Source organism: Trachemys scripta, chromosome 16 (assembly GCF_013100865.1).
Source record: "Trachemys scripta elegans isolate TJP31775 chromosome 16, CAS_Tse_1.0, whole genome shotgun sequence".
Lineage (NCBI taxonomy): Eukaryota > Metazoa > Chordata > Testudines > Emydidae > Trachemys > Trachemys scripta.
In genome coordinates, this window is record NC_048313.1 from 16952676 (window position 1) to 16978363 (window position 25688).

At 57.6% G+C, this 25688-nt stretch overlaps 2 protein-coding genes across 3 annotated transcripts in view; both read left to right on the top strand.

The window, feature by feature from the left end:
• Positions 1 to 6232, top strand: part of CALR (calreticulin) — an 11529-nt gene extending 5297 nt beyond the window's left edge. Inside the window, exons 2-9 of the mRNA XM_034792599.1 lie at positions 1410 to 1511; positions 2069 to 2272; positions 2602 to 2696; positions 2797 to 3006; positions 3236 to 3349; positions 4336 to 4479; positions 4919 to 5011; positions 5826 to 6232. Of these exons, the coding sequence (XP_034648490.1) occupies positions 1410 to 1511; positions 2069 to 2272; positions 2602 to 2696; positions 2797 to 3006; positions 3236 to 3349; positions 4336 to 4479; positions 4919 to 5011; positions 5826 to 6026 (1163 nt within the window). The 3' untranslated portion in view covers positions 6027 to 6232. The remainder of the gene's footprint in view (positions 1 to 1409; positions 1512 to 2068; positions 2273 to 2601; positions 2697 to 2796; positions 3007 to 3235; positions 3350 to 4335; positions 4480 to 4918; positions 5012 to 5825) is intronic.
• Positions 6233 to 8062: 1830 nt separating this feature from the next.
• RAD23A (RAD23 homolog A, nucleotide excision repair protein) lies at positions 8063 to 24874 on the top strand. Of its 2 annotated transcripts, none has more exons than XM_034792272.1 (9): positions 8063 to 8253; positions 12709 to 12870; positions 13222 to 13424; positions 14984 to 15039; positions 16052 to 16179; positions 16588 to 16663; positions 17007 to 17062; positions 17590 to 17754; positions 21801 to 24874. In XM_034792272.1, exons 1-9 carry the CDS (start codon positions 8110 to 8112, stop codon positions 21912 to 21914), a joined length of 1104 nt encoding a protein of 367 aa, XP_034648163.1. In that variant the 5' UTR covers positions 8063 to 8109; the 3' UTR covers positions 21915 to 24874. The 2 variants fall into 2 exon arrangements, with proteins under 2 accessions (XP_034648163.1, XP_034648162.1); XM_034792271.1 differs by having other exon boundaries at positions 8066 to 8253; positions 17007 to 17137.
• Positions 24875 to 25688: the final 814 nt, after the last annotated feature.

A 25688-nucleotide genomic window follows, 5' to 3' on the forward strand; every position in this document is an offset into this window, starting at 1 on the left:
GGGGGGGGGAGAGGGAAATCTGCCTCCCCCTCCCCAAATCAGTACATAGCAGTTCAGATTTAAAAACTCACCTGGTAGCAGTTCAGTAGCTGAAACTGTAAGACCCTCTGAATATACAGCCTGTTACAACACAGCCTGAAACCAGAGGCCTGGTATCTTACCATGCTTCTCGAATAAACTCAACCTGGAGAGGGCATATTTGCCTCCTATAGGCAGCAGCTGGTCTTCTGAATTTAAGGGCTTATAGAGGGGAGTTTCCTTCTCTAGAAAGGAGGCAGGGCCTTGGGGGGGGTGTGGCTGGAGGCCTTTTTAGTTTCATAATTGCCTCCCTGTGTAGTCTAGACTGAACGGGCAGTGGGGAATCGATAATTAATTATTGGGCCCTGTGGGATGAGTGTCTGTTCTATGAGGACTAGGGGTCAAACATTTTGGGGCGTATCTAAGCACATGCCGATTGTACAGCCCTACAGGGGTTGGGCACCATGTGCAGGTCTGAAAGCAAAAATTCGCCCTAGCGGATGGCTGGGTAGATCTCCAAGCAGAGCGCTTCCTGGCCTCAGCTCAGTCCTGCTGTGCCCGGGTGAGAAACGGTATAGATGCAGTGTGCATCTGGGGCGTGCAGCTGTGACCGAGCCAATGAGTTCGGAAGCAGGTGTTGTAACTTGTCTGGGAAGCTGGTGACTCCTGCCTGAAGGGCTTAGGTGAACCTACGGCTCTAAAGGCTGTGATTGGCCCCTTCAGACAAGGCCTCTGCTTCTGGTCCATGATGCAGCTAAGGGATGAGAAGTGGCTGGCCAGCCGCTCTAGATGGATGTCAGGGCATGCTGATCAAAGCACTAACAAGCATTATAAGCTGCCAATGTAGGATTGACTGTTAAACAGCTGCCATATTCCACCCCAGAGGAGGCTGCATTTCAGCAGCAGGTGACAGTCCTTGTGTGTTGCCTGTCCTCTTCATGAAGCGCTGGGGCTCATGGGGGAAGAGAAATGCAAGATCCTGTTCCACACTTAATCCTCTGCCACACACTTACATGGTCAACTTTCACTCTGCCTGCTGGATGAAGCAGGCCCATCATTGCATATGGGGTGGGGGAGTGTGGTCTAGTGGCTGGCTGGAACAGAGGCACTGGGAGTCAGAACTCTTTGGGGGGGGGGGGGGAAGGGGCAAGCTGCTTCCTTTCCACCTGCTGAAAATGAGGCCCTTGCCCCTGGCTCCACAGGTGACTGGAACACTAGCCAGTGATGGGCTTCGAGAGCTCTTCTCTGGCCTGTGGTGTCCTAGCGAGGTGGGGCCTTCCTCACTCAGTGACCAAGGGTGGGCTGGGTCTGTAGCCCACATGCCCTCTCCTGAGTGTGTGGTGATAGCGGGGCGGCTGTTAAAACTTCATGCCTGTGTCTTTTCCCCACAGATGCCTGGACAAGCCGCTGGGTGGAGTCGAAGCACAAGTCGGACTATGGGAAGTTCAAACTGACGGCGGGCAAGTTCTACGGGGATGCAGAGAAGGATAAAGGTGGGAAATCTTGTTCCTGCTGCATTGTGTTGTGTCCTCCAGGATGCACTAGGGAGATCGGGGCCTTTGCTCTTTGCCAGAGGAGCCAGTGGGCAAGACGGTTGAATTACTACTTGCCTATAAATCACCCAACACTTCTATAAATATCCTAGTGTCAGCTCAGCCCAGTAATTCCTTCCCATCCCATTCTGGCTGTAATGGGTTAGTCGCCTGGATTGTGTGCCTTTGGGACAGGGCTGCCTCTTAACTGTCTGACAGGTCCATGACACTACCAGGGTCCAGATAACAGCGCACGGCTGGTGAAGCTGGCAAAACCCCCATAATGCACCTGTGTATATGGCTGGGGGGATAATCCCTTGCTGGTTGCCACCTCGTGACCTGAAGCATTAGCTGTAAGATGACCAGCATGGTGCCTGCCTACAATCTCCCCTGCTGGGGAGCTGAGAGCAAACAGGCCTGTTGCCCGGATGTGCTGAGCTGTGAGGCTAGCTACTGAGGGATCACGCTCCCCCTCCCTGCTGGCTCTTGACTGTGTGTTTTTCCCCTCCCCTTGCCAGGCCTCCAGACAAGCCAGGACGCCCGTTTCTACGCCCTGTCTGCCCGCTTTGACTCCTTCAGCAACAAGGACAAGACCTTGGTGGTGCAGTTCACGGTGAAACACGAGCAGAACATTGACTGCGGTGGTGGTTACGTCAAGCTCTTCCCCTCGGGCCTGAGCCAGGAGGACATGCACGGGGACTCGGAGTACAACATCATGTTTGGTGAGTGCCTGCGGGGTGGGCTCTGCTAGCCATGGGCCCAGACTGTGGTAGGGTCTCATGTGCAGCAGGGTGGGGCTTGCACAGTGTCTGGAGGGGAGCAGCAGGGGGAAGAGTCCAGTCTAAGCCCCATTCAGCCCATGTTCTCTCAGCTGAGCCTGCCAACAAGGCCAGTGTACGCCCCAGTGTGGGGATGTGCTTGTGGTGAGCTAGTCGCTGGTCCTCCTGGGGGCTGAATTTGCCAGCTCTCCACGCTGGAACAAGGTGACTTTCAGCCCCTCCTGATGCAGGCTGGGTTTGCTCCTCTGATCTGTAGCTTGTTTCCAATCCAGGCCCTGACATCTGTGGCCCAGGGACCAAAAAAGTGCACGTGATCTTCAACTACAAAGGGAAGAACGTCCTGATCAACAAAGACATCCGCTGCAAGGTGAGTCTCCTGGCTGCCCCGTGACATGGGCCTGGAGTGAGATCTCCTTGGCCCTGAGATGAGAGCCTTCATCTAATCCCCGGCTCCTTCCCTTGTCCAGGACGACGAGTTCACCCACCTTTACACCCTCATTGTGCGGCCTGACAACACCTACGAGGTGAAGATCGACAACAACAAGGTGGAGTCGGGCAGCCTGGAGGAAGACTGGGACTTCCTGCCTCCCAAGAAGATCAAGGATCCTGAGGCCAAGAAACCAGAGGACTGGGACGATAGGGCCAAGATAGATGACCCCGAGGACACTAAGCCAGAGGTGAGTTGGGGGCTGCAGAACTCGGGATGGGCAGAGACTGGCACCATAATGCTAATCATTTCCCCCCGCCCCTGTGGCCAGGTGGTGGGGGATAGCAGCTGCAGCTCTCGCTGTATGTGTGGCTGGCTGGTGTGGACGGGGTAATGGAGGGCAGGATATCCATCAGAGCGAGGAGTTGGTGGAGAATCAATTCCTGACATCTGCCTGGTTCTCTTCCTCTGCCCCTCAGGATTGGGATAAGCCGGAGCACATTCCCGACCCTGATGCCAAGAAGCCAGAGGACTGGGATGAGGAGATGGATGGGGAGTGGGAGCCTCCGGTGATCCAGAACCCAGAGTACAAGGTAAGGCTGGCCCACGGGCTGGGTCTGCAGCGGGGGTCTAGAGTGCCTGATTGTAAACTTGCATGAACGTCGTGGCCTTCTGTTGGTTGAGGAGCCGCAGCCCTGCTGCAGTCAGTGCTGAGTATCTGTGTACCCAGGGGATGAGGCCTGACACTCACCAGTTACTGCCTTGGAGTGACAAATGCACCCGTTAAGGTTTCCTGCCCTAGAGAAAGCCATGAACCACCATAACACCTCTGTGCAGTGCCAAGGAGCATTCCCTTCTTGGTGCCACCTCCAGCCCTCTGCAAGGGGATGGGCTTATGCCCTGGAGGGGGGAGATCAAGACTCTGGTAACTCCAAACTATTGTGGCAACACTCCACCAGTCTAATCCTCTTCACGCTGAGCTAGTCCTGGGTAAGGAGGGACTCTGGGACCTACAAGGGCGGGCTGGGGAGCAGAGATTGAACAGACATGTTCCCTGGTTCTGGAGTTGGCACGTGGCTGCTCAGTCCTAGATACCAAGGCCAGAGGGGACCATTGCGATCCTCTAGTCACGTCTGACCTCCTGCCTAACGCAGGCCAGTGAACTGGCCTGCAGTAATTCCTAGATCAGAGCTTCTGGGGAAAATCCCCAGTCTTGATTTTAAAAAGGGCCAGTGATGGAGAATCCACCATGGCCCTTGGTTCAGGGTTCCAGCACGGCGTGGGAAGAATCCATGGCATGCTAGCACTGGGCTCCCTCGATGGCCGCCTCAGCCCAGCCCAGCTGTAGGTGAGAGCCCTTGTGTTCCAACTCCCCTTAATAAAGTCTGGGCCTGTGATCCTCAGGGTGCCGTGTGCTCCGAGGGAGGCAGCCTGTCCCACTCCTACAGCTGCAATAGCTTCTGGCAGAGCTGGTGTCCCCAGGCCAGGCCCATTCCCTGAACTTTCTCCCCCTGTAAGACCAGCTGCAATCCCTCTCCCCACTCGCTGGTTTCTCACCTGCTGTTCTCCTGCTCCCCAGGGGGAGTGGAAACCCCGCCAGATCGACAACCCTGACTACAAAGGGAAGTGGGTGCACCCTGAGATCGACAACCCGGACTACACCCCTGACTCCAGCCTGTACTCCTACGACAGCTTCGGCGTCATCGGCTTGGATCTGTGGCAGGTGCGCTCCTCCTGAGGGCTGGCTGGGAGCAGGACTCACCAAGCTCTCTATCGCGTAGACCGTGCCACCTTGCGCTGGGGTGGGAACTCACTTTTAACTGGGGACTGCTTCAGACCGAGCCCCCGGAGTCCCAGCTGCATTAAAGTGCTTGGGTATCCAGTCTGAGACAGGGGGCTTGTGCCTGGCAGTGCTGCCCCCTGTTGGCAGCTACCGTAACTCTCCCTCAGGGACTCCTGGCTCCTGTAAGTCTGAACTCGCTTCCCAAGCCAAAACAGATGCTTATCTCTTGCCCAATCTGCTGAGCAGCATTAAGTTCTCTTCTGGGCAGGACTTGACTCTTAACCCTTGTCTTGCTGGCCGACAGCCCCCTCCCCTTCGCTTGGGGGGACATGGGCGAAGGGCGACTGGCTGCGCACTCACTAGCTCGCTGTCCTTCCAGGTGAAATCTGGCACCATCTTCGACAACTTCCTGATCACAGACGACGAGAAGTTCGCAGAGGAGTTTGGCAATGAGACCTGGGGAGCCACCAAGGTAATGACTGCCCCAGGGAGCGCTTCTGCTCCTCCAGAAGAGATTTCCCCTGCCAGGACAAGTCCTCCTCCCCTTGGGTCAGCATGGGGGGCACCACCGCTCTGAGCCAGAGCCCATGCCTGAGTCACCCCCTGAGCCGGAGGAAGGACCCGCAGCTGTTCAAGGGGCTCCACTGGGAATCCTAGTGCAGGGAAAGGCAAGCTGAGGCCAGGGCTTTGCTGCATCTCTTGGGCTGGGAGGGTGATGGGGCTGTTCCATTCTAATGGGGCACAAACACCTCAAACAATCTGCTGTGGAGGGGGAGAGGCCGGACAGTCCAATAAATGTTCTGAAACCTAAACCCTCTAATCTAATGGCCGCCCATCCTCTCCGAGTGGAAAGGGGCTGTCAGGATGGGTCTATGGCTGAAGCAGGACTCCTGGCCTCTTCCACTGAGGTGCTGGGCACATCCCAACCGCTCCTGGCCTGAGTTTCCCTATCTGAGTGAGGCAAATCATCTTGCCAAGGCATGAAGGTTTAAGGTGCTCTGAAGCTGTTCAGAGCATTGAGTAGAGTCCAGCCTCCTGGCCTAATCCGTTCCTTGCAGCCTCTCTCCTTCCTCCAGGTACTTATCTGAGCTCCGGGCCCAACCCAGCCCAATGGCAGTATCCTCCCCCTCGTGCTGATGGGGAAACTGAGGCATGGGTTTGCCAAAGGTTACCCAGGGAGTCTGGTAGAGCAGGGAATTAGAACCTGGGGCCCAGGCTAGCGCCCAAACCGCTTGCGCCATCTTCCCGCTCCCTTTCGGCTAACTCGTGTTGTCGTCAATCTCCAGGATGCTGAGAAGAAAATGAAGGAGCAGCAGGACGAGGAGCAGAGGAAGAAACAGGAGGAGGAGGACAAGAAGCGGAAAGAGGAGGAAGGGGACGAGGAGCCCGAAGGGGACGATAATGAGGAAGAGGAGGACGATGACGATGATGAGCCGGAGAAGGAGGAAGAGGAGGAAACGGAGGGACTGCTGAAGGACGAGCTGTAAAAGGCCGTTCCCACAGCACCGCTCCTCCGCTGAGCCTCACCTTTGGCCCACACCATGGGGCTCGCTTGGTTAAACCCAAATAAGGAGAGGGGGAGGGGATACAGTAATGTCTCTATGAGACTTGAACTTTTTTTATTGGTGTTTTGTTTGTGGTTTGTTTTTTATTTCACATGCCCCCAATGCCATCAAGGATCCGGTCATGTGAGTCCAGGTCTGGGCCCTGCAGTGTATGAATGTATGCTAAGGTTAACTGTAGAAACGTAACCCTTGGCTCAGACAGGAACAGCGGCAGCAACTACTCTTAATGGTGGCTGGCTTCTCTCCTGGCTCCTGTCCTCCAGATGCTCTGCAAAGGGATATGTAGGAAGCAGCGAACCACTTGCCCTGCCCCATCCCTTCTCACACAAAGCAGATTCCAACCCCTGCTCCCATGTCAGTGACCTGAGTGGGCGGGATGGTAGGGTTGGCTTTTCCTCCATCCTAGCACAGCTTTGGTGAACCAAGGGGTTGGAATCTACTAGACTGCAGTATTATGCCTCATTTTCAGCAGTCTGTTCTCCCAGGGAACTGTCCAGCTGTGGGGGGAGCTCCTGCTTAAAATGAGTGGATGGATCCATGTCCCACTATGTTGCTGCTGCGTTGTTTGACAACTGAAGTGGCTGTCCAAACTAGATCCCCAGTTGAACAGCAAGTGCTTTTAACAGCTCAGACTAAGTGGGATGTGTAACTAAGCAATTTCCTCCCCTTTCTTTGGACTCTAAAGCAAACATCTGTAGTTCCTTGATCTTCTGTAACATGCCTGACACCTCAGGAATCCCCTTGGAAACTGCTTAGAGCTATTGTGGAGGGGAAATGGGGCACGGGCAAGAATGTTGTCTTGGTGAGGGAGGTCACAGAATGCTGGGGTGGGGGGAGCCTGGTGGACGGAATGGGGGTTGGTAGAGGGTAAGGGAGCAGGATATGGAGTCCAAGCTTCTAACTATTCTCAACTGTATTGTGGGTGGGAGTGAAGGGCAGCGGTAGGGGTTCAGAGACTTCTCATGTTCACACTTGAATGTACGAATGATTGAAGAAAATTTCTATTAAATTAAATTTCATGTCTAGCCTCTGGCCTGGTTTCCATAGGGTCTCTTCTCTGCGTGGGATCTGAGTGGTGTGCAGTCACTTCCACTGGGGGGGGGAGAACTAGAGTAGTAGCTAAACCAATCATGTAATATACTCCAGCAAGGCTTTTTAGCTATCTAGCAGCGGTCTAGCAATTGTAAAAAGAGAGAAATGGTTTCGGGTGCAGGCCCCCCCAGAGATACACCATCCACATTTCCAGTGGGAAGACACAGCCCCCCTCTGGTTTGGCCCCTCTAGGGCTGGCAGGACTAAAGTGAGTGGCCGTGTGACCCTGTCCTGTGCACCAGCTCACAAAACCGCTTCGCGGGCAGGAGCTTGATGGCTTTTGGGAGCCCAAGGGCCCCAGTCGGTTGGGAGATGGGCACTAGGCTGCCCTGGAGCCAGGTGCTGCCTAAGGAAGGAGCCAGCCCCCCCCCCCAAGTCCTGCTGTATACGTGGAGGATCAGTGCCGGAGTCGCAGGGGTGGCCGCAGGGGCCACCGCTCTGCTGAGAAACTTCAAGAGTTGCCAGGTAGGGCCCAGGCAGGGTGACCAGACAGCAGGTGTGTGGGGGGGTGTGTGTGTGTGTGTGTGTGTGTGTGTGCGGGGGGGGGTAATAGGAGCCTAGATAAGAAAAAGCCCCCAAGGTGGGGCCTGGCCCTAGGGCAGCTGGTCCCCCTCTGGCCTAGCCCCGGCGCTGCCTGGGGGGCGCAGGGCCTGGCCTGGAGCGGGGCGGGCGGGGGAGTCACGGGCCGCGCGGCCCGCTGGGAGCGGCGGGGCTCCCGGGCCAAGCGCTCAGCCATGTTAGCCCGGCGGGGCGGCCATTTTGTATCGCCCCCGTCCCCCTCACGCGGGTGCCTCGCGTTTCCCCCCCCCCGTCACGTGATGCAGGCCCGCGCTTGCCCCCGTCACGTGCCGGGCCCGCTCCCGGGCCGGGGCCGGAAGCGGCGGGGCGCTAAGATGGCGGCGGCGTGAGTTGCATGTTGTGGGGCTGCCGAGTCCGTTGGGAAGAAGCGTCCGCCCGGCGCGCCCCGCCCCCGCCCCCGCCCGCCATGGCGGTGACCGTCACCCTCAAGACGCTGCAGCAGCAAACCTTCAAGATCCGCATGGAGCCCGAGGAGACGGTGAGGGGGGCGCGGCCCCAGCCCAGCCCAGCCCCACGTGGGGGGCAGCCCCCCGCCCCGCCCCTCCCCCCGCAGGTAGCGCCCCCCCCGCCGCACCCGCCCCCCGTATGCTCCCAGCTCCTTCTTCCCTTGTGGGGCAGCCGTTCCCTCCACATGGTCCTGGCCCAATTCTCTCCCCTCCCCCATGTGGGGTCAGACCCCAACCCCCCCCCCCATGGTCCTGAACCAATTGCCCCACCACCCTGGCAGCTCCACGTGGGACAGTCCCAACTCCTCCCTGCCATGTGGGGCAGCCTCCCTATCATTCCCCCAAAAATGTAACCCCCCCCCAGCCCACTCATGGGATGGGCCCTAGTCTGCGTGGGGCACTCTTCCCTTCCCGGGAATGAGACGCACACAGTGAGAGTATCAGCTTTGAGGGGTATGGGCAGGGGTGTGGGGGGAGGGGATGAGATATGGGGGGAGAGTGCCAGAAGGGCAGGGGATGGGGCATGGGAGGAGGGGTGGATGGCTCCATGTGGGTGGGGGTGGGAGCCTCAGAAAGGAGAGGGGTGGAGGAGCCAAGTTGCCTGTGTGCCCCCATCCTGGGGTAGTAGCAGGTGGTACATCTGGGACTCTTTCAGCAAGTCCCTATTGGCTCCCGTTGAGAAATGTTCCAGGGCAGGCAAAGCTGGGCCTGGCGTGTGTCCCTGGGGCCTGGGCGGTCACTGCTGGGCATCGCCTGCCTGGCCCAGAGCAACTGGGGGAGGGGGGGGGGACAGGAAGACGAGCTGATCCCAGCTGGTGTGTCTCCCCCCAACAACTTCCCGGTTCCGATGGAGTGGAGGGGCGGGGGGAGGAGATTTCACAGTGGAATCTGTGCTGCTCCTGTTCCCATCGGCCTTTCTGCCTGCTTTCCCCACTGGGGTGCAACCCCCCTGCGTCTCTGTCCCTGACCCTCCTGAATCAGACACCCTTGAGATGTTAGAGGTGAGACCTTAACGCCTTCAGGATCCATGTTCATGTGACTCATGTCAAAGCTGACTGGAGTCCCCTGGAGGAACCAAACCCACTATTTTGTGGGGCTAATACAACCTAGTGGTTAGAGCATTGGACTGGGACTCGGGACACCTGGGTTCAGTTCCCAGCTCTGCCACTGGTTTGGAGGGTGACTTGGTACAAGTAATTTCTCCTTCCGAGCCTCAATTTTCCCATCTGTAACATGGGGAGAATCATACTGACCTCCTTTCTAAAGCCCTTGGCGACCAATAGATGAAAAGCGCCTTATGAGAGCTAGGGATTATTATGAGAGCGGGTGGCTGGGAGACAGGACTCCTGGGTCCCGTTCCAAGCGGTTAGTGCATAGAGTGTGCTGTCAATCGGATCTTCTCCCTCCAAACATAACGCTGAGTTCAGACTGAGGCTTTAGCGGGGAGTGGAGTCCTGTACTCAGACCTGTTTTCTTTGTGCTTTAGGCGTCACTGATTTTAAGGGGCCCTTTAGTGGGGGGGGTGTCCAGAATTTAGGGTGCGGGTATGATGCATGTAAAAATAAACCCTAGCAATCCAAATCTTACTATCATTTTTTTTTTTAGTACCATTTGAAATATCCCCTGTCACTTTTGCAGCTGAGAAACTTCCCAGGAGGGCAAAGAGATTTCAAATGTTTTTCACAGCACGGATCATGTTTTAAGACAGAAACTGTTTGCTGGACAGCTCCCCTCTCGTTTCTAGCCAGTAAAGTCCCTGTGGTGGGACTGAAGATCTGGGGTTAGTTCCCAACTCTGCTACAGACTGCCTGGCTGATCTTGAGCACGTCCCTTCATTGTTCCGTACCTCGGTTTCCCCTCCTGTGTAATGGGAGGGGCTTCCCATGTCTTGTCTGCCCAGCCTGTGAGCTCTCACTCCGTGTCTGTGCAGCGCCTGGCACTGGGCGGCCCCAGTCTCTGTTGGGCCTTCCCCAGATTATGAATCACATGCTTAGGATTGTTGGTGTCTTTAATGCAAACTAGCCCCTGGCAATAAGCAGGCCCGAGCCGCCGCAAAGGAAAGCACCGCTGAGGAGCCGGGCCTATGAAGCTGAGTGAAACTGATTAAACACCAAGGTGAAAGTTCTGCGCCTGTCCTCACGGGGCAAGCTGAAAGGCAAGAGGATTGGGTGACCTGCACTAGGCCGGCCTTAATGCTCTCAGGAGGCAAAGGTCAGAGGCTGGGTTTTTAACTGACTTGAAGGCTCCCTGTCTGATTGTAACTTCCCAGCTAGGGCTGTGTCTGCGCCCCTGAGCCCCTTGTAGATGCAGCGCAGACCTTATCTGCTGCCTCCCCGGCGAGTTAGCTCTACCAATAGCTGCAGTTACGCTGGGCCTCGTGCCGGCACGGCTCTGGCAGCTGCACCCTTGAATTTCCCAGCTCTGGGCTTGGCCGTTACAATTCCCTTGCTGGCTTTGTAAGTGGTAACTCCTGCTCTGCGCGCTCTCCTCTCCCTCAGTCCTGGGACACTGGATTCACTTCCGTGTCTGTATAAACAGCCCACCCGGGAGGTGGCTGCATCTCCGCACAGGGCAAGGGACCTCGGTATAAACAGCTGCCGTGCTCCACCGCAGAGGCAGCCGCACTTGGGTAGTGGGTGATACGGTTTTGTCGCCTCGCTGATCCAGACGGTCGTGCCCATGGGAGGAGACGGGTGAGGCAATGGTTCCTGTTTTAAATAGCTGGAGTCCCGCATGCTTTTCACAGGGCGTCAGGCTTCGTTTTGGCTCAACCCAGCAGCCGAAAATATCTCTTGGCTCCTACTCCCTTGTCTCACAGGGCTCTGCAGCTGTTCCGACGGGTCCCCGCTGGGACACCATTGTCCTCCGGGGCGCAGGAGAGCGTCTGGTGCGAAGGCTCCACGGCTTGGCCGTGTGGGGGGTCCCGGAGGGGTGGGGGGATGGGGTACATGCTTGCAGAAGCAGTTGCTTGGGAATTCTCCCAGAGGGCCTTGCAAACCGGAATGGGTTGAGCCTCATGACTCTGCCCCCTGCCTGCAAGGACCAGGGAATAGTTCCCTGTCTTACCAATGGGGAAACCGAGGCAGAGAAGGCATGAGTGGTTTAGTCAGCCAGAGACCAATGCAGACGCATCCAGGATCAGTGGGACTTTCCCAGTGGCTGACTGTGATTCCCAGGGGACAGCCAGGCCCTGTTTCCGCTGGGGGAAATGGGTGTGTTCAACGTGTGTGAAAATCTTGGTGTAGATGAGGTGTCTGTGCTGCCCGTGTTGTGGCACTAGGGGGCGCTGTGCTGCAGGGAGCAAGGGGGGAGGGGCTCAGCAGGGGACACTTTGCGGGCAGTGCTGCCCCGGTGCAGCAGTAGGGGGCGCTGTGCTGCAGGGAGTAGCTCTGGGGGTGCCGTAGGGCCCTCCCGGTGAGTGCTGGCCACAGTGTGGTGTTGGCTGGCTAGTTCCAGCGTGTAGAAATACAGCTCGGATCCTAGTGACGAGACGTCCTCAGTCCCCAAGTGTCCCACGGGGATCCCCCCGAGCCCTTAGCGCCCCCCCAAGGAAGGAGCCTCCGGCTTGTGTTCGCTGTAATGGCAGCTGTCCCGGTTCCCCAGCCCCTCCTTTAACCCAGGGCCTCAGCCTCCCCTTCTGAGAGCTGCTGCTGGCCTGTGTAATCCGGCCTGGCCCTGCCCTGTGGGGAAGCTGCCTCCATCACGAGCACAGCATGTGCCCCAGAAACGCCCCGCGCTGGGTAGAGGGGTGCCGGGGGGGGCCCGCGTCTGCACGTGCCCCTCCCTGGTCTCGGTTGGTACCATTCAGCTGTAACTGGCGCTCTGGGCGATCCTGGCAGCCGGGGGAGAGTCGCAGCTGCAGCTTGGCCGGGGGGAACGGGCAGACGTGAGCCCAAGACATCCCATGACCTGCCCCAGGGAGCGCATCCGGTGTCTTTCGTGTATATTACTTAGTTGGATTACAGTGGTGGCCAGGAGCCCTGGTCGTAGCCCAGGACCACACTGTGCTAGGCGCTGTACAAACGCCCAACAGAGACGGTCCCAGCCCCAAACAGCTTCCAGTCTACGCAGCTGTGAGGTTACCTAGTGGTTATAGAGGCTTCAGCCAAGATCAAGCCCCATCAGGCCGGGCGCTGCCCACACGCAGTGAGAGGCTGTCACCATCACAGCGAGCCCAGATGCAGGGTGGGACTCAGGGGCAGCATCTGGGCAGCAGGTTGGCAGCTCAGACACCCAGGGAGTCAGCGGCAGATCCAGATTTCCCGAGTCCCAGGTCAGGGCCTTTCCCGCAAGACCAGACTAGGGTGTAGAGAACCAGGGCGGGAACAAACTAACCTGACCCGACACCTTCTTAATCCTCCCGCCTAATATCGGCCCTGGAGCCTGGCTGGGGGCGGGAGCGGGGTGGGGAAGGAGAGGGGTCCCCCTCCCAGCCATGCAGGGATCTGCATACTCAGCTGATGGGGCCGTCTCGTCCCGCCCGGCAGGTGCGGGTCCTCAAGGAGAAGATTGAGGCCGAGAAAGGCAAGGAGGCCTTCCCCGTGTCGGGCCAGAAGCTGATCTACGCCGGCAAGATCCTGAGCGACGACGTCGCCATCAAGGAGTATAAGATCGACGAGAAGAACTTTGTGGTGGTCATGGTGACCAAGGTACGGCCGGGCCTTGCTCCCGCTCCCGGCTAGGCCGCCGGGTCAGGGGTAGAGGCTGCCCCTGGCTGGGATGCTATGGAAAGAAGGCAGCTTTTCACACCCGTTCAGTAGGAGGCGCTCTCCCCTCGCCGTCGGTGCTGACCCCAGAGTGGCACTAGGGGGCGCTCTCCTCTCACAGTTAGTGCTGATTGTATAACACATGCAGTCAGCCAGGGCTGAAGGGCAGTTCCTTCCCGCCCCCCTTCACTGCAGCTGCTTCCCCAGGGGTTGGGAGCTGATCTCGCATGTGGTTGGGGAGTGGGGGGGGGCAGAGACCCCAGCTGCACCCTTCAGTGCTGCTTGTTTCCTCAGACCAAATCCAACTCGGGCGTCCCGGCCCCCTCATCTGGTGATGCTGGGCCGGCCAGTGCCCCGGAGCCAACCCCATCGGTGGGGCAGACGCCGGCGCCTGCAGCTGGTGCTGATGCTGTCCTGCCCCCAGCCCCCGCAGCAGCAAGCGAGGAGAAGCCTCCGGAGGAGCCAGCAGCCATCACGCTGCCCGAATCCACTGCCGGGTAAGCACAGAGAGCGCGTGCCCCCTCCCCGCGCCTGCCTGTGTTCATGGCTCAGTCACTCCAGGTACCCTGATGTCATGCCCCAGAGAATGGGGGGAGGGGGGTGCCTTCCACTTCAGGGTGTGGGCATAACCTTCCTTTGTGGGAACTTGGAACATCTTTAACTTGGAGGAGTGGGGTATAGTGGTTAGAGCAAGGGGGCTGGGAGTCAGGACTCCTGGGTCCTAGTCCCAGCCCTTCCGCAGATTCACTTTGACTGGCTCAGTCACCTTGCAGCTCTGTGCCTCAGTTTCCCCATCAGTGCAGTCCTGCCTTCTTCCCTGTGGTGTTTTTTTTAAGGGTAACGTTGCCATGTGGCTGTTAAGCAACTGCCACCTCTCATCCCAGCGGTGGTTACACTGCAGTGATCCCATATACACAGACTGCAGCGGGTGACCGGCCAGCTCTGTACACACGCCGCATCCCCTGGGGTGTGGGGACAGAAAGGGGCTGGGGGGGGCACCGAGCTTGCCTGTGAAGCACAGAATCAGCCAGGCTGCTGGCCGAGAGCTCGTCCCCACGAGCAGCGGGGCTGGTTTGATTTCAGGGCAGATCGAAAAGCCGTTTAGTGTCAGTTAGTGACCTGGTGCCCCTTGAGATGTGGCGAAGACCCCGCATGTCTCCTGGGCAGAAAAGACGAGTGTGTGTTAGAAATACCGTTGGTGAGAAGACACCCCTGCTCTCAGAGATCGGCAGGTGCAAACTTATGGGCTTGGGTCACGCCAGGCATAGCCCCAAGAAAGTTAACGTGGCAGTGGGGTGGTGGGCCCTTCCAATGGGGACGGCAGCGAGGCGAGGGAGAGCCGGCCTGTGGCAGGATCAGGCAGGCTTCCACAAACTCGGCTGTGAGGTCACCAATGTTCAGACATTGTTACCCCAGGGTGGACCCTGATTCCGCTGTCAGGGCTGGGCCTGGTGGGTTAGCTTCAGCCCGTTGGGAACAGCGTCACCCGAGCTGAAACAGTAATTCCTCAGTAGATCTAAAGCACTTGGGCAGGAGCATTATCCCCATTTTACAGATGGGGAAACTGAGGCACGAGGCGTGACTTGCCCGTGGTCACCCAGCAGGGCATAAAGGCCTCCACCCTGGGGTCTGCACCGGCTGAAAACAAAAAATCCAGCTGAACTTGAAACCAGAGGGATTTTCTGCCGTAGACACCATCTGAGCCCTCGAATCCTGAGAGTGGCTATTAGTGGTATTACGGTAGTGCCAAGACCCCGCTGTGCCAGGCGCTGCACGAACACAGAGAAAGGGAGAGCGGGGACCTGCTCGCAAACTCCAGAGACGCCAAACGTGCGGGCCGTGGGATTTGGAACACGTGCGGTGACGTTCAGAACCACGCTGCTTTCCTAGCGCAGGCAGGGCTGGGGTCAGATCCCAGGGAGACGGGACCTGCGGTTCCTCCCGGCGCAGGGAGCCCGGCCCGGCCCCCCCGGCGCAGTGTTGGCCCCTGGCGGTTTGCTTGTTGCCCGGCTGTTTGGAAGGAGCCAGCTACTATTCCTCTCTTTTAAATTTGCAGCTCTGTTCCCTCTTCAGGTAGCGTGGGGCGCCCAGACGACGCGGCTTCCACCCTGGGTAGGTGAAATCCCCTCGCTGGGGCTGGGGCAGGCGGCCGGGGTCCCTGGGCGGCAGCAGAGAGCGCCTGCCAGCACCCCGGGCCGGCTGCTCCATGGCGCCTGCAGCATGAGCTCATGGGGTGGGGGCGCCCTCTGGTGGCTGTCGCTGGATAAAACAACCCCCTCTTCCCGTTGCGGGTGTACGGGGGCCGGGGGCAGGACCCCCCTTCGCAGCGTTGCTGTGATGGCTCGGCTGGGGAGGGGGGAGCTGCCTCCCTCATCGCGATCGCAGGTTTCAGTGCAGGGTGGGTTCCAAGCCCCGGGTTGTTCGGTGCCCTGTGTGATGAGTTGGTTGGGTCTCCACTGCCGGCCGCTCTGGGGCAGCCTGGGCTGTGTGTTCCAAGGATAAAAGGCGACCGTCTTGTCCTTCGTTAGCAGAGGGGCCGCATTAGGGAAAGAAAGCCAGGGGGGCTGGTAGCCAGTACTCCTGGGTTCTCTTTCCAGCTCTGCATGGAGAGTGGGGTCTAGTGGTTAGAGCCCGGGGGCGGGGACAGCGCTGGGAGCTAGGACTCTGGGTTCTCTTTGCAGCTCTGCAAGAGGAGTGGGGTCTAGTGGTTAGAGCTGAGGGGACCGGGCTGGGAGCTAGGACTCCTGGGCCACCTTTTGCCAGCACTTGTGGGCTGGATTCCATCTCAAGCTAAGGTGGACGTGAGGGGTGGGTGGGTGTTGTTTAGCTGTATTACGGTAGTGGCCAAGAGCACTAGTCATGGACAGGGTGGGGTGTGGAGCAGGGAGCCAGGACTCCTGGGTTCTAGTCCCAGCTCTGCCCCTGACTCAGGGTGACTTTGAGTCACTTCCCCTGCGGGGATGGGGGGGCTGATCCCGTGCTGGGAGATGTTGGCGGAGGGGGAAGGGCTGTGTTCATAGCTAACACCCGCTCCTGCCCCCCTTTCCCTTGGCGAGTGTGTGCTGGGCACCCCAAGACTGCTGGCTCTCCCTCAGCCCGGGCTGTTGTCCCCTTCCGCCCGCAGTGACCGGCTCGGAGTACGAGACGATGCTGACCGAGATCATGTCCATGGGATACGAGCGGGAGCGGGTAGTGGCCGCGCTCCGGGCCAGCTACAACAACCCCCACCGAGCCGTGGAGTACCTGCTGACGGTAAGGGAGCACCAGGGCTTGGAACAGGTCGAGCGAGGGGGGCAGGACTCCTGGATTCGATCCCCAGCGTGGGGAAGGGAGCGGGGTCTAGGGGGTTCAACCGGGGGGGCCAGGACTCCTGGGTTTCATTACCATTGACTCGCTCTGTGACTTTGGGCAAATGATTTTTTTTTTCCATCCACACCTGGATGGCTTACGGGAGTGGGACCCGTAAGGACACCGGTTCTGATCGAGCCCAGGGGTGCCCGCATTGCCTGGGCTAGCTCGCCCCCTCGTTGGCAGGACATGGGGAGCCGGACAAACCCCAGGTTCCTTTCGGGCCCCTTGCGGGGTGAGCCCTGTGGGGCAAGGGCTGCTGTGGGGGGAGGGGCGCTAGACAGCACTAACGATGCCCCTTTGACTTCACAGGGTATCCCGGGCACCTCCGAGCCGGAGAGAGCCCCGATCCAGGAGAGCCAACCCACAGAGCAGCCAGCACCAGAAGGTTCGTGACGGTCCTCCCGCTCCTATGTGAGACGTAGGGACCGTGGTGGGAGGGGGAGACCTGGGGCGGCCGGGCCGGGGGCTGGAGCTGCGTGGGAGAAGTCTCTCACGCTTGTGGAGCGGGGGCTATGGAAGGCCGCTGAGAGCCTGCAGCCGGGGGAGGCAGATGGTGACCCGAACTGGTCCCTCGGGGAGGAGGGGGTGGTTCCAGGCCCTCTCCCCCTGGCTAGATACCCCCCTTATCCTGTGATCACCAGTGCCCCACCTGTGTGGGGCATGGCTCAGGTGGGCCCTGCCCCTTCAAGGCCTGGCCTGGCTTCATCCCGCCCACTCCTGCCCCGCAGGCGAGAACCCGCTGGAGTTCCTGAGAGACCAGCCCCAGTTCCAGAACATGCGACAGGTGATCCAGCAGAACCCAGCCCTGCTCCCGGCCCTGCTCCAGCAGCTGGGCCAGGAGAACCCCCAGCTACTGCAGGTAAAGGGGGGCAGGGGCTGAAAGCGGAGCTGGATACCTCTGCTGAAATGTGCATCAAAGTGGCATCATTAGTCTTCAGAGTGAACAGGGGAGTCTTCCAAGTCTTTCCCACCTGGTCAGATACAGAAAGGGCCATTGCTGGGTTCATGGCGACCTCCAGAGACTCATGGAGGAGGAGCCGGAAGTAGCACTGTGGGGGGCAGGACTCCTGGGTTCTGTGCCTGGCTCTGGGAGGGGAGTGAGGTCTGATGGGTTAGAGCGGGGGGGGGGGGGGGGGGGAGAGCCAGGACTCCTGGGTTCTAACCCTGGCGCTACCAGTGGGTTGCTTTGTGACCTTGAACAAGCCCCTGCCTCTCTCTTTCCCGCTGGGAAAAGGGGCTGTGGAGGCCCTGCTCTTGGAGGGGAGGGGCGTCTCTCCCTAATCCTGACCCCCTCCCCCCTGCCCTCCCCAGCAAATCAGCCAGCACCAAGAGCAGTTCATCCAGATGCTGAACGAGCCACTGGGCGAGATGGCCGACATCTCTGACATCGAGGGGGAGATCGGGGCCATCGGAGAGGAAGCTCCCCAGATGAACTACATCCAGGTCACGCCTCAGGAAAAAGAAGCCATAGAAAGGGTAAGGGGGGGGCTGGCTGTGCCAGGAGCCACCCTGCCTGCTGGGGTGCCCTGGGATCCCTGCACTGGAGAGCCCCAACAAGGGTGCAGTGGGGTCTAGAGGCTGGGAGCCAGGACTCCTGGGTTCTATCCCCAGCTCTGTGCCAGGAGTTGGGGTCTAGTGGTTGGAGCGGGAAGGGGGCGAGCGGAGGCCAGGACTCCTGGAGTCTGTTTCTGTCTGTCCTTGACTGCTCCAAAAGCCTGATCCGGTCTGATGCTGAGCCCCTTGAGCTGGGAGTTGACCAAGATCTGAGTTTGGTTATTAACATAAAGGCCGGGTTGTAGCCTTGACCACACTGGGGGGCGGGGGGGGGGTGGAGACGGGACAGAGGCGCCGAGGGGGGAGTAGACAGCTCTGACTTTGCAAGCAATGGAGCATAACTAATTTGGTCCTCCCCCCAAATGGGCGTGGTCCTCCCTGATGGGGAAGGGCAGCGCTGCCAAGCTCCACCCACAATATCCCAGCGGAGCTGGATACCTCTGCTGAAATGTGCGCCAAAGTGGCATCATTAGTCTTCAGAGTGAACAGGGGAGTCTTCCAAGTCTTTCCCACCTGGTCAGATCCAGAAAGGGCCATTGCTGGGTTCATGGCGACCTCCAGAGACTCATGGACCTTAAGGCCAGAAGGGTCTGTCCTGATCACCTAGTCTGACCTGCACATCTCAGGCCACAGAACCTCACCCACCCCCTCCAGGAACATGCCATAGCAGCTGGCTGAGTTACTGAAGGCCTCAAATCTTGCCGTAAAGACTTCAATTTACAGAGAATCCACCATTTGCTCTAGTTCAAACCTGCAAGTGACCCAGGCGCCGCACTGCAGAGGGAAAAACCCCCAGGGTCTCTGCCCGGTCTGACCTGGGGGAAAATCCTTCCCAACCTCAAACCTGGGGATGGGTTAGACCCTGAGCACGTGGGTAAGACCCACCAGCCAGACACCTCCCCTTGGGAGATTGTTTCAGAACTTCCCTCCTCTGATGGTTAGAAACCTTCATCTAATTTCAAGCCTAAACTTCCTGATGGCCAGTTTCTAGCCATTTGGGCTTGTGCCAACGTACAAGAGCGATCAGATCTCCCCTCAGCCTTCGTGTGGTTAGGCTGAACGAGTCGGTTCTCCAGTCCTCGGATCATCCTAGTCACCATTTCTAATCTGAATTGGTCTTTCTTACACATGGGAGCCCAGAAATGCACCCAGTGTTCCAGGTGAGGTCTCACCAGTGCCTTGTATAGTGGCACTAACGCTTCCCTGTCTCTACTGGGAATACCTCGCCTGATGCATCCTAGGACTGCATTTGCCTTTTTCACAGCTGCATCACGTTAAAATGTTCGATAACATTGGTCCCTGACCGACTCCTCTAGTAACCTCCCTCCAGCCTGCATTCACCTTTCAGCATGACCTGATGTAGTCTTCCCTTTAACCAGTTCCTTTACCCGCCTTTTGATTCTCCTATTGATCCTGTAGAACTAATTTCCCACGTGGGAACTGTATCAAATGCTTTACTGAAATCCGGGTTGGCTAGACCTGCTGCACTTCCTTTGTCTAGCAAATCAGAGATCTTCTCAGAAACAGAGATCAGGTTGGTCTGTCAAGATCTACCTTTTGTAAATCCATGTTGTCTTTATTCCCAATTACCATTTACCCCTGTCCTTAATTACTCTCAACATTTGTTCTAAGACTTCGCATGCAATTGAGGTCACACTGAAGGGCCTTTAGTTTCCTGGATCACTTTGTCATCCCCCACCCCCTTAAATACAAGTATTGTGTTGGTAATTCCCCAGTCGCAGGGTACGACCCCCGATGGCCTTGCAATTTCACGTGCCAGTTCCTTGAATATTCCTGGATGGAGATTATCCGGGCCCCCCGACGTGCTCCTATTCAACTGAGTTTGGTGTCCACCTTGGATGTGGTCATTTCAACCTCTGTATCCTCGTTCCCATCAGTCACCCTGCCACTGTCCCCAGTTAAAAACTCATCACCGTTATGAAAAACTGAGAGACAGCCTTGGCTTAGGTGTTGGGCCAGGCCTAGATTATCTTTAATCTCCTGCCCATCCGCAGTGCGGAGCGTCCCACTTCTTTCCTTGTTTTCTTTTTTTTTTTCCTACAGCTAAAGAACCGTTTCCTGGTGGGTTTAATTTCCTTGGCAAGTTTCAGCTCTGCCTGGCTTTTGGCAGTTCTCCCCTACACTTCCTGACCTCCAAGAGGTCGTGTTCTTCGCTGATCCATCCCACCTTCCGTTCCTTGTAGGTTTTCTGCTCTCGGTCCCCTGGTTGAGATGCTTGAGGTGCAGCCCTTCCCTGTGATTCCCCCGCTGTCTTCAAGCCATTTCTGCACGTTTGACTTAAAATAATTCCAAGCCTCCTCCGCATTCAGATCCTTGAGTTCTCCAGGCCAGTCTGCTTCCCAAACTGCTTCCCTTCACTTTTTTAAAGTTGCCCTTTTTGAAAGCCAGGTCTCGGTTCAGACCTGACCTACTTTAGTTATCCTTCCATTTTCGGTGAATTAGCTCACGAGCACACGACCCAACCTGCTCTTCTATGAGGCCTTCGCTGCTTACCAACGCGAAATCTAAAACACCATCGGCTCTTGATGGTTCGGTGACTGGTGAGGAAATCTGTCGGCTGTCCCATCAAGGAACACCTGGGCCCTACCATTTATGAGATACCGTTTGTCCTCCAATCAGTCTGGGAGATTAAAGGCTCCCGTAATCACAATTCCCAGTCGTGTTGAGTTCATTAGAGGTCTCTCCAGATCCTGAGGGACCATAGCAGACCCCAAGCACCATCCCAGCAGAACCTTTCTGAGCGTTCTTCCCCAAAGTGGTTGTGACCCAGATAGGTTCCGTTTTGTCCATTTAGTCACTTCTCATTTCTCTCCACTCTCCCTCGTCATTAACATCCAGTGCTGCACCTCTTCCCTGCGTGGCACGTTCCCTTCAGTCCCTCCCCGTCTCTGCTTTCGCTTCCTGTCCCTCCATGTTGTTCCCCAGCCGCCTCGCGGCGCTGGAGAGACGTCTTCGTTGTCTGCTCAGCTTCGGCCGCGTTCCTCACCCGATCAGGGACAGTCATTCTACTGCAGTGTCCCCTTCCCGACTGTTGCTGTCAGGACCTTGTCGTCCTTTCTCCCTTGCCATATCCTCTTGTACTTGACTTTCCTCCTGCTCACTGTTAGTCAGGTGTGGAGATTACGCCAACCTCCATCCCAGACGTCGGTCGCCCTCCCTGCTCAGGTGGCATCTGTCCCCAGAGAACAGTCCTCTGCCCGTGACTGCCTCCCAGTGGTAGCACCACTGCCAGAGCCACATGTTGATCATCGTCTTATATTGCCTTCAGTCTCCTCTCCTAGGGCCGGGTAGAATCCCACTGAAGATCACCTGAGCCTCCCGTTCTTTAAGTGCCTTCCCCAGCCTGGCGTAGTCTCCCTGGCTGCGTCCCCGCGAGAATCTAGCAGTGCCATTTGTTCCCGTGGATTCTTTCCTCCTCCTGTAGGTTCAGGCTCAGGTCCACATCCCGTGTCTTAGTTCCTGGCAGCCAGCACACTCTTCCGTGCTCCAGAACAACTCAGCTCTGGCTCTGCTCTGCCAGGCAGCACTTCACCCCCGCCCTGCGGCAGGTTACAGCTCCCGGCGCGGGGACTGCGGGTGAGGTGGTCAGGCCTCCAGGAGCTAGCACGGACCTGGCGGGCTGGGGGCCGGGGGGAGAGCTGGTTTTAAGATAACAGCCCTGTCGACGTCACAGGCCTGCTGGGGTGCGGTGCAGTGCCTCTGCTCCTGCACGTGGGGGTCCTCAAAGCCAGCATGGCCGTCCTCCACAGTGCCTGTACTGGGGGGAATTCTCCTCCAGCCCCCCAAACCTGAGGGGTTTACAGCCCCTCTTTCACCCCCGCATTCAAGCATCCCAGGTGGGCTCAGGCACTCTGCTCCGGAGGGACTCGGTTCCTGAGGGCGGCTGGGACATACAGAGCGGCAGAGAGGCAGGGTCCTTTGACGCGTCTCCCTTTGTGTCCCCTCAGTTAAAGGCCTTAGGATTCCCGGAAAGCCTGGTCATCCAGGCTTACTTTGCTTGTGAGAAGAATGAAAACCTGGCTGCCAATTTCCTGCTGAGTCAGAACTTCGATGACGAGTGATGCAAGGAAAAAGGAAGAAAAAAATTTTATATATAAAAAAAATTCTCTCTATATCTATTCCTGTCTATTTAAGGGGTATGTGGGAGAGACCCCAAATCCCCCCCAACCTGCCCCCATCCAGATTGAACCAGCCTGGCCTTCTGGCTCGAGGAAATGCTCTTTTCCCTCCTCCCCATGGAACTGGACAGCTGGGGATTGAACAGCAGAACCAGCCCCTCGTCTCAGCCCTCCTCCCCCCAGCGCCCGTGCCGTGGGTGAGTTCAGCTGCGCCCCTCTCCTGCACGGTGCTCGCTCTGGGGCGGGGAGAAGGGATTTGGGGCTGGTAGAGGGGAGCTGTGGGCTCCTCGCCCAGCCCAGCCCAAAACTTGTGTGCAGACAGATTGCTTTGTTGTGGAGATGACCAGCCCCCGTGGACAGGCTGAGGTACTCCGCTTCCATCCATCACCCAGTCTCCTTTAATGTCCCTTCCTCAGCCCCCATTTCTGCCACTGTCCAGCCAACAGCCAGTGTTAGACCCTGTCTATCCCCCTTCAGACCTCACAGATCACAGCGGGCCCACCCCGCTCCCCAGCCTGTGGTATTGGGGTTGGTTTTGCCTGCATAGATGAGGCTAAACCATGTCGGTAGTCTGGATCCATGCTGAGCAGAGCACAGACCCCTGCTCCTAGCCTAGGCCATGTTTAAACCAACCGCCCTCTGCTAGCAGTTCCCTCCAGCTCCCTTTTAATCTCTTGGGTACGGCTTGACGATCAGGGAGGTTTGAGAACTGGCTTCCTGGGAGCCCAACCTATTTTTAAGAACCCAGCTGCCCTGGCATCGTCCCGCCCTCCCTGCGAGGCGTGCATCAAAACTCTGCGCTAGCTCTCAGCCGCACGGCGGAAGGCGAGGGGTGGGTGCTGCCTGCGAACAGTCCGTGCTGAGCCGGGCCAGGGCTGCCGTGAAAAGACAGCGCTGAAGCAATGCTGCTAGCGAGAGCAGGGTTGCGGTGTTTCGCCCTCAGACGTCGGCGCCTGGGCTGTGTCGAGGGAGTTGGAAAGCCATTAAACCCCTGCCTGCCCTTAAAGAATCTTTTTTAAATTACCCCTTTGAAAAGTGCTGCAGATCAACCCCTTCCTCCGCTTGTTTTAAGCCCTGTTTCCAATTCGATTGTAGTTTTAAGGGAACCAAAAAATAGGGTGTCTTTAACCTTGATTTTCTCCTCCTTGTGGGATTTAAAAAATACAGATTTATTAGATCAAAATCTATTTATTTGAAACAGGGCAACTTTTACCCCCTTCACCCTGGTAATTTAAAAATCCGATTTCACTCCCCTTGAAATGCAGATGTGCTCTGACCCACCTCCCAAAAGATCAGATTAAAATCCACCATCATCCTACCTCTTCCCTGCTATTTTAATGCCAACGAGATGGTGTTTAATTAAATGCCTGAAATGCCCAATTTACTCTTGGATCTAAACATCCCTGCAGCTCTAGTGTATTCTGGCTTATCTGATTTTTCTAGATCATCATACCCGTTTCTGCGTCCCTATTTCCTTTTCTGTCTCATGCCCCAAAAACCTTAACGCCCCTTTGAAGTAACTCCTGATTTTTCTGAGCCATTCTGTTGCATACGAATCTTGGCTTGGGCTCGCTTTCCCCAGCGTGCAGTTGCAAAGAGAACAGAGTATTTGCCTCTAAAGTAAATCCTGAAGCCATAAATAACTTCTAAGTTCCATGATATTGCAGAGTAGCTGTGACTTTAAGGGGGTGGGAACATGAGTTCCAAAGTGGGTGGGGACAAGCGTTTGATAGGCCCACATTCTTAGCTACACCTCAAGTGAATAGCGTCCATTGGTTAGATCCAGGCCTTGCCTTGTGGCCACAATTCCATCTTAAAGGAGCAGTGTCCTAGCATTTGCAGTTTATTTTGAGGTTGGTTTGTTTTCTTGGTTGTACTTATAAATGTTCCTAAGCAGCTGCGGGGTCTGTGCCTGCTAACCAGGGGCCCGATCAAACTCTGGGGGTGGAGATGGCAGAGGGGATAGATTTGATGGGGCAGTAGGTAAAAAGGGGAGGAGTGGGGGTTGGGATGGAAGGATTACATGCAAATTTAAAACCAAAAGAGGGTGGTTCTTACCCACCCACTGTGTGGGGTGGGGAAAGCGGGGCTGGGGTGGGTTCTGGAATTTGGCCTCCCCACCACACCCCAGCCTCATCAGTCAGACCTGCCATTTCGGGTGGCACCGCTCCCCCCTTGCCTGGCACCGCTCCTGCGGTAGCTTTGTTGCGCCTGTTAATTTAGCAGCAGGTTTCGAGGCCCCAGGGGAGCCGCGGGAGGCTGGCCTCGAACGCTGGGGCGGGGCTGGAGTCTCAGGCTCCGTCTATGCTGAAAACGCTGCTCGAGCTCTTCAGAGTAGACTCTCGCTCCAGCGCCGGGAGTTAATCCACTTCCCGGAGAGGCGGCAGCTCGGCCCGGGGCAGGATTCGTCCACAGGTCGAGACCCCGGCTCCACTCTGGCTCCCGGGGACGTGGGTTTTTCAGTCCCCTGCGAGATGTAGGTGTGGCCATGTAAATTGTCAGCATAGACCAGCCCTCAAGGCCCCCATGCTACTGATTTAACAGAATGGTGGTGGGAGGGGGGTCCCTAAATTTCCCAGCAGCCTTAGGGGAAGGTGCTTCGGCTGGCTGGTCAAGCTCAGGGGTCTGGCCTCATTTGTTTCAATCTTGAGCTGGTCAGCTGTAGCCTGAACTGAGCGGGGTGATGGGTAACCAGGCAGGGTCTGGGGAATGAAGCAGGCCTGGCCCCTGGGTGTAGATTTCCCCCCTAGCTTTCAGTCCCCCCAGGCGGCCGGCCTCCCTCTCCCTGTCGAGGCTGAAACCGCTGTTTCACACCCACTGTTTTTGGGGTGCTATGAATGGAATGTGAAATAAACGAGCTGCCCCCGCCACTCGCTGACGAGGACGGGTCGAACCTCCCGAAAGCTACCGTCTCCGGCCTGTTCTTTCTAACCCGCGCCTGGGGGAAGCTGCGAGCGGCCGGGGGAGGGGAGAGCTCGTTTAATGCGCAGGATAATTGAGTGTGGATGATTAAACATGCCTGTGCTGGGAGGGGATGGGGTGGCCCCAGGAGCATGGATCTCTTCCCCAGAGCCAGCGAGCTAGTCCGGTAGCGCCCGTGTGCCTAGCTTCACCCTGTGTGTGTGTGTCCCTGGGTTGTGTTTGTGGTTGTCAGGGGCGGGAGGAGCTGGGAGACTGTTACCGTGGGAACGAGGCCTGGCTCCTGGGGCTGGAGCCGTGGGACAGGGTAATAGGGTTTTCTCTAGGGTTGTTCACCCCTCAACGCATCTTACAGCAGCCTGGCTGGATGGCTTCGCTGGCTGCTGGAACACAGCTGCCTCGGGCTGGGGTGCAGGGAGCCCTCGCCCAGGGCTGAATGCAGCTACCTCTGGGTTGGGCCTGGGGGCTGAGTCATTTCATGCACCCTGGAGGCAGCTGAGGTGAGCCGAGGGCCTTGGCTAACCTACGATGGCCTAGCCCAAGCCCAGCTGGTTCCGCGCCCGCTAGGCCCCACCAGTGGGGCCCGCTCAGCAGGGGCCGGGCTTGCAGGGCCGGGCGGGCCCAGAAAGCAGGTTTGGCCACATTTGTGCAAAGCAGCTGGGGTCGGGGCAAGGCCACGTGAGGGCAGCCGTGTCCCTCTGCGGCCGGCAGGAGCTGCTGTCGGCTCCAGGACCGGGGCGCTGGCGCCCTTTTCCAGCAGTTCCCGTTCCTGGGCAGAACTGCAATGTATTAGTTACA